This window comes from Ceratotherium simum, chromosome 1, assembly GCF_057802395.1.
Source record: "Ceratotherium simum simum isolate JZ-2026a chromosome 1, ASM5780239v1, whole genome shotgun sequence".
Taxonomy (NCBI): domain Eukaryota; kingdom Metazoa; phylum Chordata; class Mammalia; order Perissodactyla; family Rhinocerotidae; genus Ceratotherium; species Ceratotherium simum.
The window spans coordinates 97523235-97540072 of NC_141900.1; the positions used below are offsets into that span (position 1 = coordinate 97523235).

Genomic DNA, 16838 nt, shown 5'->3' on the forward strand with positions numbered 1-16838 from the left:
GTAGTTTTGATGATAGTGTGAGTTTCATGTTCTCACATTTCTAAGGGATAATCAAATATATTATACCAATTTTCATCATAAAAATCCAAACTACAGAAATATTTGCCAAGTTTGACAAGAGTATACTGATAAGAAGGATTATCAAAAGCATAGAGACCAGCAGCCTCAAAGCAGAGCAAGGAAAAGGACAGTGAGCACAGCCTTGCCAATCCCCATGGTCTGCCTGCACTTCAGCCCTCTGGGGAGAGGGGAGTGGCTTCTCTCCCAAAAATGAGGGCCAAGTAGCCAGAGAGATGGAGACACTACAGAAACCAAGTGGAGTCCCCAGGGCTGGCAGGCACCTGTGTGACGCTACCATGGGTCCCTGGCTCCTGGGTCACGTCATTCTTTGTCTCTTGGGAGCAGGTGAGTCCCAGAACACATGAGGAACCCTTGGCCTTGGCCATAGCTTGCAGGTCTTAGCTGGAGCTTTTTCCCAGAGGCTGCAGCATCAGGTGCCCCTCTCAGCTGTCTCTAGCTCTGTCTCTTTCCCTCACAGGCCTCATGGAAGCCGAAGTGACCCAGACTCCGAGACATCTCATCACGGAGACGGGAAAGAAATTGACCCTGAATTGTTCTCAGAATATGAACCATTACTGTATGTACTGGTATCGACAAGACCCAGGGCTGGGTCTAAAGCTGATCTACTATTCAACTAATGTTGAAACTTTTGACAAGGGAGATGTCTCTGAGGGGTACAACGTCTCTCGAAAAGAGACGACGAAGTTCCCCCTGACCCTGGAGTCAGCCAGCACCAACCAGACCTCTCTGTACTTCTGTGCCAGCAGTGAATACACAGCACTGCACAGCCAGCTGCCCTCTGCACAAAAAGGGCAGCCACAAGAGCAAGGAGGCTTCTCCCTCGGGAGGCCCCACTCAACCAAGAAGAAACACTCCCCATACCATCTGCCATAGAAGTCCTTCCTCCACTCCTCAACTCCGGAATTCAGCAATGCAGCCGCTCGGCAATGTGTCCTCCTCTCACTTGCTGTACTCACGAGCTTGTTAAAGTTCAGGCAGGACAAGCTATCTGTGTTAGATCTAGTGCCAGGGGTAGGATTTTCTTTTCTAGGAAAGGAATTTTGCCCATACTGCCATCCTTTCTCCCTCCTGAGCTTCACTGTTGCTCAAAAAAAAAAAAAAAAAAAAATTCCATTTTCAATTCCAATACCTCAACAAAATTTTGTCCTGTATTCCAGGTCCTATACCTCATCATTTTGTCAATTGGGGGACTAATACATTCTGAGTTGTTTACTAAATCTGACATCTCCCATTGTCTTTATCTCAGCTAATGGTCCTGCCATCCACACAAATGACCAAGCCAGAGATGGAGGAGTCACCCTCGCCACCTCTCATACACTCTCCTCCCACAGCTAATCCATCACCACCCCTTACGTGTTTCTAGGTATTAAATTCCTCACAATTTTCAATAATTTTTTAAGCTCACTGATAACACTATAGCCCAGCAAACATTGTCTGTCACCTGGATTCCTTAACCACCTTCCAAGTAGTCCCCTTGCCTTCCAGCTTGCTACCTGCCCCACACACAAACCACTCTCTCGAGCTTAAAACCCACTGATATCTTTCACTATTAACCTAGCTAAAGTTTCAAGCTTATGTTATTTTACAAGCCTCTCAACACCCTCCATGATGTGGTCTCTGAATACCTCTCTACCCTCTGATGTGAACTTCCTCTTTCCTTCAGTTACTACAACTGCCCCCATTCTACCAGACAGATTCCACCTCTCTCAGGTCCCCAAACATGTCCTATGCAACCCACTCTGGGGTCTTCACCTATAATGTTCACTCTATCTAGAGCACCCTTCCTCTGTCTATCTACTGGACACCTAATGATTCCTCCACACACCAATTCAGAAGTCATTTCCTCCAGGGTGACTTCCTTGAATCTCTGACTGAGTTGGTTCCTCTGCTACATGCTCTTATGACAGCCTGAACTTCCATCCTCATGGCAATTAACACATTCGATTGTTTGCTGTTTAAAATTTACACTAATAAATGTGAGGTTAATGAGAGCAGAGGCCTATATCATTTACTTTTTAATCTCTACACTTACCTGAGTTCCTGAAGCGAGTAGTGTTAAATGAATGAATGAATCAGTGCTCTCTTAGATCATCCCCTCAACAACCCTCCGACCAGTCCAGGATCTAAGACTCCTGCAAAATCCACTCCTGCACACGGTTTGGGGAGATTCCAGGGGTTTTCACGTGTGTATATAAACAAGATGCATCTTGTACTCCAGTAGAGTTTTACTCGCCTTCTACTCCAGCCTTGTGTTCACTCTGCTATGTTCACCCTGACAAGGATATTGCCCATCTTGAGTGCCACTGTATCCGTGAGATCCTTTTCTTTTTTTGCTTGGCCCTAAAATACCTGCCATCTACTGCTTATGCTTCTGCTCTGTACCATTTCATTCACCAAGCAGTACAATACAGCAGACCCTATTGTTGCTTCCAGCGGGTTCCATCATAACTCCCAGGTACAGTTTCTTGCAAGTGGTACCTCTATTAATGAAGTACAAGAGGAAGCCTTGGGCTAAAGCTTTCCCTTTCCTTCTCTGTGTTGGAGCAGTAAGATTGCAGTTCTGTATCTTGATCCCCAGTGCCTTACAGAGACTTTAGCACAAAGGCTCATTCAATTTCACACATTCCTCAGCAACCACTAAAATAGCAATTATAACCTGGAATAAGGGAATGCAGAGAACTCCACGCAGGCTACAAATTCTGGCAACAAAAACCCAGCTGAGTTCAGAATCCACTCATCCTCCCAAGAACTACGGCTGTATTACTGGGTCAATCCACCCTGCCAGTCCTCCACCCTTGCCCTTACTTCAAGATGAGCTCTCTCCCAGAGCATCTCATGCTTTCATACACACAGGCTTCCAGGAAACCATTCCCTCCTTTTTGAAAGACCTTCCCTGACATTTCTGAGCTCCAAAAATTGCTGCTATTTAGATCCAAGCTGGGTGTCCATTACACCTTTTATCACATTCTCAATATAAATAGAATTCTATTAATTAAATCAGAGATGTAAGTGGAGGTTATAAGACCAAAGACTGCTCCCTATGAAATAGATCCTTCATCCAATAACTTATTCTTAATTCCTGGAAGTCATCACAAGTGACCCCCATCCCATGCAGGCCTATGAGACAATGATGATATAGACAGACCCCTTCATACTTATATAGAATCCACAAACCTACTACTCTTTCTTAAATTAGGGCCTAGAGCTGGGATACCCTTATTCCTGACTTAGACTTGCCTTAGGCACCAGTTACTCAGCCTTCTGTTTCCTGGAACCAGGAGAATTCTGGTCATAAACTGTTTCTTAGAGGAATCCAGTCTCAGTCTTTCTTATGGAATCTGTTTCCAATGCCTAATTTCCACCTCAACTAATCTCATACATGCTAAAGAAATATCTACAAGATTTAGTGAATTTTCAGATTTGAGACATGCTATGGTCTGAATGTTTATGTTCCCCCAAAGCTCATGTTGAAATCCTAATGCCCAATGTGACAGTATTAGGAGGTGGGGGTTTGGGAGGTGATTAGGTCATGAGGGTGGAACCCTCATGAATGGGATTAGTGTCTTTATAAAAGAGACCCCCACAGAGATCCCTAGCCCCTTCCACCTAGTGAGGGTACAACAAGAAGTCTATAATCGGAAAACAGCCTCCACTGGATAATGCTGGCACTCTGATTTCAGACTTCCAGCCTCCAGAACTGTGAGCAACAAATTTCTGTTGTGTATGAGGTACCTAGTGTGTAGTATTTTGTTATAGCAGCCCAAACAGACTAAGATAGAACACTATTCACAATTTGTTTTAATTTTTGATTCACTCACTGTCAATCTCCTTAATAGACGACTATTTCTATATTCTTCCCTTAAAAATGGTTTTATTCAGTATTTCCTCCTTTTCCATCTTATTACTTTATATACTTTCCCTAAAAAAAATCATCCAACTTCATCACTTTAATAAAAATGTCTATTCTAATAACTCTCAAATTAAGTATTCTAACCAGATATCTAATCTGAACTCCAGCACAATTTATGCAACTTCTTCCATGATAATGTCACTTGGAATCTCCATCAGTACTTCAAACTCAACTCATCAAATTCTACAAACTTAATCACCCTGCCAGTCTTGATGAAAACCAACTCATCCAGTTTTCCATGTCATTAACCAAGGAATTTTAGAGCACAGATTACATGCAAAAATAAAGAGAGGCAGGTCACATAAATAGAGTGACACACAACCCCATGGACACACACACACACATATACATGAAGTATTAGATTTTCCTTGGCCCTCCAGGAATCCAGGTCCCTGTCCTTTTAGGAGAAGCCACACTTTTCTCCCAGCTTCTTTGTTTGGGATTGCCTATAATTTCCTTGAATGTAAGAATTAGACATGAGATATGTTCTTCGTTGAACAAATATAGAAAGAAGTGTAAGGGAATTTCTAAGAATAAAAGATGAAAGCATGAAACAGAAAACATACTATAGACCTGGGTTAAGCTAGGAGAACAAAGGTATCTCAATGTTTGGGCTAAATTAAGGAAGGTAAAAACTGAACACAATGGTCGCACAGCAGAATGGGTGGGCTGAATGGTAGTGTGTATCTGGAGGAAGAATTAAAGAGAGAAGGAGTAGGGGTATTATAGTCATCTCTCTTCTACATCGTAGTCCTCAGTAACAGACTGACTTCAGTCATCAAAATGCAGTGGAACAGAGCAGAGTAAACGCAGCCTCAAGAGGAGGGAAACTTTGGCATGCCCCTTGCTAAGGAGAATCATTGGAATGGAACTCTTTGTAGCAGGAGAGTCAGTGGAATGAATACATATTTGTTAATTTGGTAAAAGCAATTTTGAGGAGGTTTGAGGAGGAGTTTAGGGAGACACTAGAAATGATAAAGAGTCACTCTAAGGATCCAGGCTGATTTTTGAATTAGAAAATTCAATCACTTTACATTAACAAAAATTTGTGTGATGCTGAAACAATAATGTGCATAGAGACATAAGAAGTTCAAGAAGAGGACAAAGATAAGAATATACCATTATAGGGCCGGCGCCGTGGCGCAGCAGTTAAGTGCGCGCACTCTGCTGCTTGCGCCTCGGGTTCAGATCTCAGGCGCGCACAGATGCACTGCTTCTCCGGCCATGCCCAGGCCGCGTCCCACATACAGCAACTAGAAGGATGTGCAGCTATGACATACAACTACCTACTGGGGCTTTGGGGGGAAAAATAAATAAATGAATTAATTAATTCATTTTAAAAAAAGAATATACCATTATAGGCCTTGTGCAAACAGATGCCACCAGCTGCTTTTCAGTCCGAGTTGACCAGCTATACATAAAAATCCCATCAGATGCTATCGAGAAAATGCTCATGGCTTCTGGTCTTCAGAAGGTGGCTCTGAGCACAGGCAGACATGATAATATCACAGGCTGACTCACTAGAGCCCAGGTCTTATTTCACTACCACCAGAGCTAACACAGACACCCTACCAGGAACTCACCTGCCGTGAGCACTGGGGCTTCTCTCGTGTGTAGCCCATTGTCTCCCTGGAATAGGTGGTTCATGGGCACAGGTTGGATGTCCTTGAACTTAGTTTGCCAGACCCCTACATTAAGCCTTCCTCTGGTGGTTACACATTGGTGTCCCTCCTAAGCGTTTTCTCAAGGTACCATCTCTTTTTATCCACAATGTCCATGGATGCTGGTGTCACTGAAATCCCAGTTTATCAAGTTTCAGGATCAGAAAAGAAGGTGATTCTGTGATGTGACCAAAATATGTATTATGATCTACATGTGATGATCCAGACAAGAGCCAGGAATAAGGCAAAAGCTAATCTATTACTCTGTTGGTGCCAGGAACACCAACAAATGGGAAGTCTCTAAGAGGCATGGTGCCTTTTAAAATAAGACTGGGCATTTCTTCCAACCTTCAGACATCCAGCCCTCTCAGATCCTTCTGTCAGCAGTTAACCCCCAACACTACACAGCCACTTCTTCTGCACAGTGGGGGTTGTCACAAGGGGAGGGGGGCTCTGCCTTCTTGAACCCTACCCCTACCAGAGGAAGCTTCTGCCCCCACAGAAGCACTCAGAAGCCTTCCTCATCTCCCCACACTGGAGACATTGGAGCCCCAGGGCCCCAGTCAGTAGGAGTCCACCCCAGGTCACAGTAGAGGACAACTCCTGTGAATGAGCTGTCATGGTCCTCTTTTCCTTCCTTCTCTTCTGCTGTTTCAGCAGGGCTTCCTCAGCCCAGGCTTTACCAGAATTCACCTGGTATCAATCCAGCTTCCCTCGCACTGCCTGCTAAAGGGAGCCTCTTTCTACCTCAGACACACCATGGTCTTCAGACTCTCTCCAGGGCCCCACAGGCCTGTCCAGCCCATTGCATTTCCCTGTTCCCCACTGACCCTCACCTACAACTGCATGGGATTGCCCAGTTCTACTCGTTCTCCATACCACCTGTCTTTCTACTTTCAGGTCTCGGCCCCTGGACTTCACTTCTTCAGGTCTCAGCACCTTATTCAGTGTTATTTTATAACTACATTCCAGTGACGACGGCTACCTATCTACCAAGATAACATGCAATTGCACACACTATTACCTCTGCAGGTCCACCTGGTAAAGTCATTCTTACCCTTCAGAGCTCATGATTGCTTCCCGGGCTCCCCAGGAGGTCTCCAGTCATTTCTTGAGCACACAACACATCTTTTACACATCTCAGTTTTGCAATAATCTTACTGTATTAAGTTTTTGTTTGCTAGAAATCTCCCCATTGTGCCTGATATACTGTATGATGAATGGAATGGAGCATGCTCTGTGGTCCATGACTGTCTTCCCAATGCTTGGCATACAGCAAGAGTTCAATAAATATCAACGCAAGGATTCCAAGATGCTTTCAAGAACATTAATCAGGATTTGTCCTCCTTATCTCTCTTTCCTGGCTAAGAGCCCTTTTTGTAAGCAGCTTAGATAACAATGCTGATGAATAAAGTCTCTAAGAGACAAGTTTTTTACTTGGATGGTGCTATTATTAAACCTAGATGCTGCCAATTTCCAGTCTAGACATGCCACAGTTCTATAAAATGTTCCTCACCTTCACAGGTTCAGGGACAGAATTTTCTAGCCATGGACTCCATGGTCATCTCCAGGACCAGAGTGATACCAGGTGAGTTGTGGTGCCTGGGGTTGGAGGGGAGTTCTCCTGGGAAGATGCCCTTCACACAAACTGCTGGGGTCGCTGAGCTCAGAGCGGGCATGTTGACCCTCTGCCACCAAATTGCTGTTATGAGGAAAGGAAGGAGATTGTCACAAAGGGACACTGTGGAATTAACCTTTCCCTGAGTAGCTCTTGGTTTGGAATTTCTCTTCTACATAATAAATAACAGAAAGGTCCAGAATCCTTTGCCTCTGACCCATGGCATATCTAGCCTATTTGACTACCAGAGCAAATAACATTTTAGCATCCCCCTCCCCTATACAACAATATTATTTTCATCAACAGTCATATAATAATCACTAATAATCAGCATATCCTTGATTTGTTCTTTAGATTTGGAAAACAATCAACAATTACAAAATAAGAATACATTAATACATTTCAATGTTAAAGATCTTATTCAAATTCAAATATCAATTCAATATCAAATTCAATCAATCAATATTCAATTCAAATATCTCATGTATGAACTATAATTCGTATTTACCAAACAAAAATCTTACACTTCCAAGGAAATACTCTGTTTCACTGTTTTAAATTTTAAACATACATAATCTCCAATTGGTCACATAGGATGACAGAATTGAAGTGACTCAAGTTCTGTTTCCTCATTTTGACCAACAGTAGGCTTATTTTATTCTAATGTTTAAAGAGAGAAACATACTGTGCCGCAGGGACTGGGGACAAAATCTGTGCATGAAGGGAGCATGAATGATTCCAAGCTTCAAAGAACTCACCCTTTAAACACACCTATAGCTGAGCCGGGGCATGACAGGGGAAGCTGTGTAACTGAGAGTTCTCCCCAATCAGCTTCCCTGTAGAAGCAACACTTACTAAGTGATATGTTACACACACAAACACATACATATGTATGCATATATATGTATACACACACATACAAACACATACATATATGTGTGTATGTGTGTGTATATATGAATGTTTATATATATATATAAACATGGAAATTGTTTACAACTTAGACCAACAAAAGATGTTTTCTGGAGGAGTCTTATTTTTTTTTTTTTTGAATGGGGAAAAATCCTTTTATTTATCTCTATGTACCAGGGAACAATTTTAATCTTAGTCTAATACCTTTCCTTTAAGCATATCAGATTACATTGTGTACTTGCAGATTCCACCAACAGTAGAAGCTTTCAGAATTTACATATCTTGTAAAAAATCTAAAAAGGAAAACCCACTCTAATAGAGATAAGAATGATTTATTGATTTGAAACCCTTTGTATAAGGAAACGGTCCAGTGAAACTGAGGATCAAAGGGTTTCTATATTGAGTGACTTTGTCAATAGGATTGATTTGCAATAAGATTAAGTCTGTTGAATTACATATTAGATGTTTACAGTTATGTCAACACTAAGGAATTTAGTCTGAATGTTTATAATTGACTTTTATATAATTGTGAAAAATACAGACTGTTGTATAATTATGATTGATTTGTATTGTATATAGGCAATTTTTCAAAAATATATACACCATTAGGAAATTTTAATAGATGATGTAAGTGGAATAACTATAAGTAAAACTCTCCTGGAATACCTAAGTCTCATAGTGGCATCGTATCCAATCCTTTTGCTTTGATCAGTGGTTCTCAGGGTGCACCAAAATCACCTGGGGAGTTGTTTTTATTGTTTTGTTTTTGTTGATAAGGACGCTTAATGTAAGATCCCTTTTCACACATTTTTAAGTGTACAATCCAGTATTGTTAACATCTCTAGAACTTAATCATCTTGCATAACTGAAACTTTATACCGGTTAAACAGCAACTCCTCATTTCCCCTCCCCCTGACCCCTGGCAATCGCTGTTCTCCTCTCTGCCTCTAGGTGCTGGATATTGTGCTAAGTGAAATAAGCCAGTCACAGAAGGACAAATATTGCCTGGAAGGAGTCTTTTGTCACCAAAACTGGTTAGAATTTCTAGCACATGGTGATAATAAAATCAGAGCAACTTTTAATTGCGGGTTATTTTTTTTTACATCAATATGTATTACTTTATTAGTTTTTGGCAAATAATGTCTTTTATAGCAAAAAAGAAAAAAGATTCTGGTCCATGGTCCAATCCAGAATTGCATCTTGCATATAGTTGTTGTGTTCCTTTACTCTTTAATCTGGAATGTTCCTCAGTCTGTCTTTGTCTTTTGCAATTTTAACAATTTTGAAGAGTATAAGCCAATTACTTTATAGAACAGGGCACTTATTTTAATGTTGTGGCGAAGCACGTTGAAGGTGAAGCATTAGATGAAATTAACTTCTACTTTCCATGTTTCCTTTGGTATAACATTTTCAAGCTTTTTATTGTGAAAAATTTCAACCACAAAAGCAGAGAGATTAATAAAATGAGCCCTATTAGCCAGATTCAATAACTGATGTTTTGCTTTCCTTCGTTCTTCTACTTTTGGCATTTTTAGTTGATGTACTTTGAAGCAATTTCCAGACATCATAATTTACTGCAGATTTTAGTAACCTCTAAAAAATAACATTTTATTATATAACCATAATATAACTTTACCTAACAAAATTATTTGTAATTCCTTAATATTATATACTACCAAAATTATATTCAAATTTCTCCTATTACCTTGAAAACGCCCTTTTAAATTTGGTTTTGCATTTGATTATGTCTCTTAATTTCTTCCTCCTCCTCCGCCTCCTCCTCTTCTTCTTCTTCGTACTTTCTGCAGACAATGAACCCTCATTTCTTGCACCTGGAGCCAGCCTCATCCATAATCCTATTGTTGGTGCACCACTCTCTCCACCACGTTGCCAGGTGGACCTGCACATGAGGGCACTTGTACCATTGTGTCTCCACCACCAACACAGTAGATAGAAAAGGAAGGTGTTTTACAAAGGAATTAGCCTATTGCCCATGAGAAGAATCACATCTCTCTATATACCTAAACCTATAGAAGCAAACAGTAACAATTAGAACAGAAATATCTACAACTAAATGTTTTCAGCACACTAAATGTGTACTTAAGGACAGAAATGTAGGATATGAGGGCTGAGGGATTCGTGATGCTTTGCAATAGAAGATGCCAACTTGGATGCGAAGATGTGTTCAGGATGGTAGGGAGCTACTAGGAATCTCATAAAATCTCATAAATGCTGAGCCAATCATTTCAAAAGCAGAGAATGGCACAACAGGTAGATAGACCTTGAACCAGAAGAAAAAGTCAGACATATTTCTTCTGAAAACTTCTAGTTAAGAGATTCACCAGGAATTCCGGGAACAGAATTGGTGGTAAATGTCAGAACGGCATTGGAGTTTGTAGAGCAGCAGGGCCTGACCCTGCCTGAGTGAGGTACCTATTACAAAAGTATCATGAAGCTTAGAGAAGGAATCAATAGAGAGGGCATAGGACACTTGATAATGAACGATGGTTTAATATCCATGGTGGCTAAAGAAGGCGGATTAAGCATAGTTTCAGTTTTGTAGATTAGAATTCATTGAAAAACAATTCCTGTAGAAATATTTTGGAAGGCAAATCTAAAAAGACAAAGATTTACCCCAAAGTCTAACAGAAGGATGCTGAGTAAAAGAAATCTTACATCAGAGATGAATTTTAACCCACTGCCTGACATAAAATTAGCATCCAGTAGATGCTGGCGGTAGTGATAAGAGGCAGTACTTTAAATGGCCACATTCACTGAGCCATGCATGGTTATAACCAGTGTATATGTGTCAACTTGGTGCCTTCTTACCATAACCCTGTGAGGCTGGTACCGTCATTAGTCCCATTTTACATATAAGGACACTGAGGCCCAGAACTGGCCCACAGTCACAGCCAATAAGTAAAAGAACCAGGTTCCAAACTCTGGCAGTCTAGTGTCAAAGTCAGCCCTTCTAACCGATATAGTACTTGTACTAATTATTGTTATTAGATAATATTGTGTGAAAAATTAAAACTGCTGTGAGGGAAATACATATTGAGAGAGAGAGAACAGTTAAGTTCCCCACTTTGGGAGATTCCCTTTCAGAGACTCAATAGAAGGACCCATGGCACTCAGCATATCCTAGTACTCGTGGCCAAGATTTATTCCCCAGACCTAGTAAGGATCCACAGCCAGGTCACGAGGGAAAGACACAGGCAGGGTTTGGAGGAACCCATGCGAGATGTCCGTATCCTCTCTCCCTCCTGTGAGAGTTTGCACTCTCACCCCAGGGATGAAAAGGCAGCAAACTGTGCCAAGTTTCTGCCCAGAGAAGCCCATTAGAGACTCAGCATCCCAGATATTTTTGGCAGCTGGTGTTGTGGGCTGAATTGTGACCCCTGAAATTTCATATGTTGCAGTCCTAACCCCAGTACCTCAGAACGTGACTGTATTTGGAGAAAAGGGCTTTAAAGAGGCAATTAATGTCAAGTGACATGATTGAGGTGGGCACTTTCCCAATATAACGAGTGTACTTACAAGAAGAGGTGATTATGACACAGACAGACACAGAGGGTTGACAATGTGAAGACACAGGGAGAAGATGGCCATCTACAAGCCAATGAGAGAGGCCTTGAAGAAACCAACCCTACTGACACCTTTATCTTGGATTTCAAACTTTCAGAATGGTGAAAAAATACATTTCTATTGTTGAAGTCCCTCTGTCTGTGGTACTTTATTATGGCAGCCCTAGGAAACTAACACAGCTGATCACATAGGCGTCCTCTGCCCAACATATACCAACATTCCAGACTCAAAGAAGTAGAGCGGGAGTTCAGCATAAATCTGCAGGCAGTCTAGGCACAGTGAACGATATTTACCACTTACTAAATGGTAAGAATACTCCCGAAATCTAAATTCCCAGGTGCAAACCAAGGGCCTACCTTACAAGCAGGTCCTCCTAAGATAGCCTGCACAGGCCTGCTTTGTTAACATTTTTCTACACAACACATACACATGACACTCCCATGAGGAAGAGGGATGGCTTTCACTCTATCACTTCTAAACTCTCTAGACTCTACAGGATGGCTGAGGGACCATGAGCATGAGCAGGGACAATGACATCACAGATAATCAACCTATAGCCTGGGCACAGGAGAAGACCATTCTTGCCTCGAACCTGCCATGAGATTCAGGCTCCTCTGTGCTGTGGCCTTTTGTTTCCTGGGACTAGGTGAGTCCAGGGAGTTGGTGGCAAACTCCTGTCCTCTCATTTCTAGGCCCTGGATATAAGCTTTTTCCCTCATCAAGCTTCCTGATGATCTCTTTTTCATACCCTTTTTCACTATCCTACTCTGACAGGCTTCATGGATGCAACGGTAACCCAAACGGAAAGATATCTGGTCAAAAGAACAGGAGACAAAGTTGTGATGGAATGTCTACAGAATATGAGCCATGATAGAATGTTCTGGTATCGACAAGACCCAGTTCTGGGGCTACGGTTGCTCCATATGTCATATGGGGTTGACACTAATGAGAAAGGAGATGTCCCTGAAGGGTACCATGTCTCTAGGAAGAAGAAGGAGGGTTTCACCCTGATCCTGGATTCTGCCAGCACCAACCAGACATCTGTGTACCTCTGTGCCAGCAGTTTATCCACAGCACTGCACCGCCACATCCTCTCTGCACAAAAAGGGCAGATATAAGAGGGAAGTGTCCCCAACTCAGGGCTGAGTCACACTGGCTCTTGTGGCACATTTGTGCCAATTAGAAGAAGGTGGCCACTCAGGAGGAGCCAGGCCATCAGGCACAAACCTTGTCCAGGAGAGCATGGGATATTTTCAAGGCCCCACTCATCACTCCTTTCCAAGTCAGGGACCTGATTCTGAAGTTAACCTGCTCAACCTTCTGTGCTGTCCACCTCAATTCATGAGACTCTGCCCCAACCAGGAGAAGACCTCTCGCACAGTCACACTGAAGAATCCCTGCTCTACCATTTTCTATCAATTTTTCTTCCCTTTCCTATGCTCGTCCCTCTTACTATATATTTGCTACACAGCTCCCTGTCTTGGCTCTTGACTGATATTTCACTAGAGGGTGCTCAAACATTCCAAACTCTTACTTTAGATGAAATTTATTGTCCTTGTGCTGATTCAAGAGAAAGTTTGTGGAACTGGAATTTTGCTCATTCAATCTAAAAAGAGAAAAACTCTGATAAAAATAAATCTTTCTTCAGGATCTCTGAATAGTCAAGACTGTTTTATTGGAAAATTCTGATCAGGGAGAGAATAAACCACAATACAGAAGGTGGTAAAAAATAGGCTACATCTGTACTCACAGGCATCTAGAGAAAGTATCTTTCTGTTTTTAAGAATGAAACATTTACTGTCCAGTCAGTAAATATTAATTCAGCCTGTTCTGTGTTGAGAATACAAAAGAAATATAAAGGTTATTAGAAATACGAAACTGCAAGGAATTTACAAAACTATTAATGAGCCAAAACAGGCATATGAAAACATATTTTGATTCAGTGCCAAATTTTTGTATAGAAGAGTTCAGAGAAAATAGTAAATCAACGTGTATTACAATATTCAGGATAAAATTCATATGAGAGACAGGAATTGAGCTGACTTTGGATAAAAATAAATAAGGCAAGAGAAACTATTGAAAATAAGATTCCACAATGTTTTTGTGAGAGATCTCACTGGAATGAACAGGTGAATTCTTTCTTTGAGAAAAGGCAGGAATCACAGGTCTCCTGCCTGAGCTCAACATGTAGAACAGAGAAAACACACCTTCACAGAACAATGTTAAATAACAGAACACGTCCCCTCAAACATTCATCTTCAGTGGACCTTCAGGGTGTCTGGGAGTCCTACAATTTCCCAAAACTTCTCTCTTTCCCACAGCAAACATTGCCCAGACTCAGAAAATCAACCACAGGAAAACAGAACAGGAATGCGCACTGTGAGTCATTTCCAGTGCTCTCTGGAACCATCCCCACCACAGCTGTCATCACCTCAGTTGAGCCCCTGGTAGAAAGAGCACTAGACCATGTTCCTCTCCTAACGTGGTGCACCTGCTCCGTCCAACACCTCTCACCTCGCTTAATTTCAGCTATAAAACTAAACATACACCTACCTGGCAGGTCTCAGTGGGGAAAGCTGCCCTCCACACACCAGACTTGGTGCATAGCCAGAGCACTGCAGTCTCGGAAGGGAGTTGCAGTCAAGGACTCAGGCCTCCCTGGCAGCTGGTCATGGCAGCTGATCATGCTCTTTCATTTATTCGCACTCCTAGCCCTGAGACTTCATTCCTAGGTCTCTTTATCTGAGGCCTTGGGCAGAGGTCTTCTTCAGCCACCTCGATAGGGAGATGACCCACACTTCTGTGTTGATCCACCTGACCCTTGACCAGTGCACAGATCCATGGGGAAAATATAACAGGGGCTTGGAACCTTCTCTGGTTTTAGACTCTTGCTTCTGCCATCTCAGTAAAGGATTAGGGTTAACTCTCATTTTTGGCTGTTGCTTTAATCAGCTACTCTCTCACCTGACAGCTCATCTCTCTTTCCCATCTCAGCTCAGCTTCTGACACTCTAAAATATCCACAATATTTAAAAAGAACACAGATGGAACACTTGCACTACCTGACTTCAAGACTCAGTATAAACCTACAGTAAAGACAGTGTGGTACCGACACAAGGATAGACAAAAGAAAATTGGAATTGGATAAGAATCCAAGAAATTGACCTACACTTATATCATCATTTATTTCTGACAAGGGCGTCAGAGCAATACATTGAGAAAAGGAAGGACTTTTCAACAAATGGTGCTGGAGCAACAGGATATCCAAGAGAAGAAAAAGGAAGAAAAGCAGACCTCTGACCTTTAAATCATACCACATACCAACATTAATATAAGAAGCATTAGAGACCCAAATGTAAAGGCTAACCACATAAAACTTCTACATAATGGAAAGATTTTTTTTTTAGACAGGAGATAGAAAATAATAACTATAAAAGAAAAAATATAATAGGCTTCATCAAAATATAATAGGCTCTGCTCAACAACACACACCATAAGAAGATGAATAGACAAGCCATAGAATGGGAGAAAATACTTATAAAACAGATATCTGTAAAAGAACCAGTATGGACAATATATAAAGAAGTTCAACAACCAATTAATTTTTCACTGGTTTTTTTCAAAATGGGCCCAAGATTTGTGCAGACACTTCAAAAATGAATATATATGAATGACCAAAAAGGTCATAAAAAGTGTTTAAGGTCTTTGGACAACAGGGAAATGTATATTAAAGTCACAGTGAGATACCAAAAACACCCACACACCCAGTACAATTAAATAGCCTGGCGACATCAGATGTTGGGGAGGACTTATAGCCACCAAAACCCTCACATATTGTTGGTGAAAATGGTACAACCAACTTGAAAAAAGGTCTGGTAGTTTCTTATAAAACTAAACATATATCTCCCGCTATGACTCAGTAATTCTACTCCTAAGTATTTACTCAAGAGAAACGAAAGCATAAATCTACAAAAAAGACTTGAAGTAGCATGTGTATAGGAAGTTTACTCACAATTGCAAAAACCTGAAGATGTCTCCAGCCATGCGAGTGGTGATACCTCACAACAAAAGATGCCAACCTGGATGCAAAGATGTGCTCAGGATGGCAGGGAGCTACGAGGAATCTCATAACATCTCATAAATGCTGAGCCGATCGTTTCAAAAGCAGAGAGCAGCACAACAGGTAGATAGACCTTGAACCAGAAGAAAAAGTCAGACATGTTTCTTCTGAAAACTTCTAGTTAAGAGATTCACCAGGAATTCCGGGAACAGAATTGGTGGTAAATATCAGAATGGCACTGGAGTTTGTAGATCAGCAGGGCCTGACCCTGCCTGGGTGAGGTGCCTATTACAGAAGTATCATGAAGCTTAGAGAAGGAATCAATAAAGAGGACATAGGACACTTGATAATGAACTATGGTTTAATATCCATGGTGGCTAAAGAAGGCAGATTAAGTATAGTTTCAGTTTTGTAGATTAGAATTCATTGAAAAACAATTCCTGTAGAAATATTTTGGAAGGCAAATCTGAAAAGACAAAGACTTACCCCAAAGTCTAACAGAAGGATGCTGAGTAAAAGAAATCTTACATCAGAGATGAATTTTAACCTACTGCCTGACATAAAATTAGCATCCAGTAGATGCTGGTGGTAGTGATAAGAGGCAGTACTTTAAATGGCCACAGTTGCTGAGCCATGGGTGGTTATAACCAGTGTATATGTGTCAACTTGGTGCCTTCTTACCATAACCCTGTGAGGCTGGTACCGGCATTAGTCCCATTTTACATATAAGGACACTGAGGCCCAGAATTGGTCCACAGTCACAGCCAATAAGTAAAAGAACCAGGTTCCAAACTCTGGCAGTCTAGTGTCAAAGTCAGCCCTTCTAACCGATATAGTACTTGTACTAATTATTGTTATTAAGTAATATTGTGTGAAAAATTATAACTGCTGTGAGGGAAATACATATTGAGAGAGAGAGAACAGTCAAGTTCCCCACTTTGGGAGATTCCCTTTCAGAAACTCACTAGAAGGACGCATGGCACTCAGCATATCCTGGTACTCGTGGCTAAGA

The 16838-nt window shown here is 41.5% G+C and overlaps 1 gene segment (V, D, J or C); it reads left to right on the top strand.

Moving 5' to 3' along the window:
* Positions 1-328: 328 nt before the first annotated feature.
* LOC147918298 (T cell receptor beta variable 27-like) lies at positions 329-954 on the top strand. The segment is given in 2 exon segments: positions 329-405; positions 539-954. Coding segments are annotated over 2 exon segments (465 nt in total).
* Positions 955-16838: the final 15884 nt, after the last annotated feature.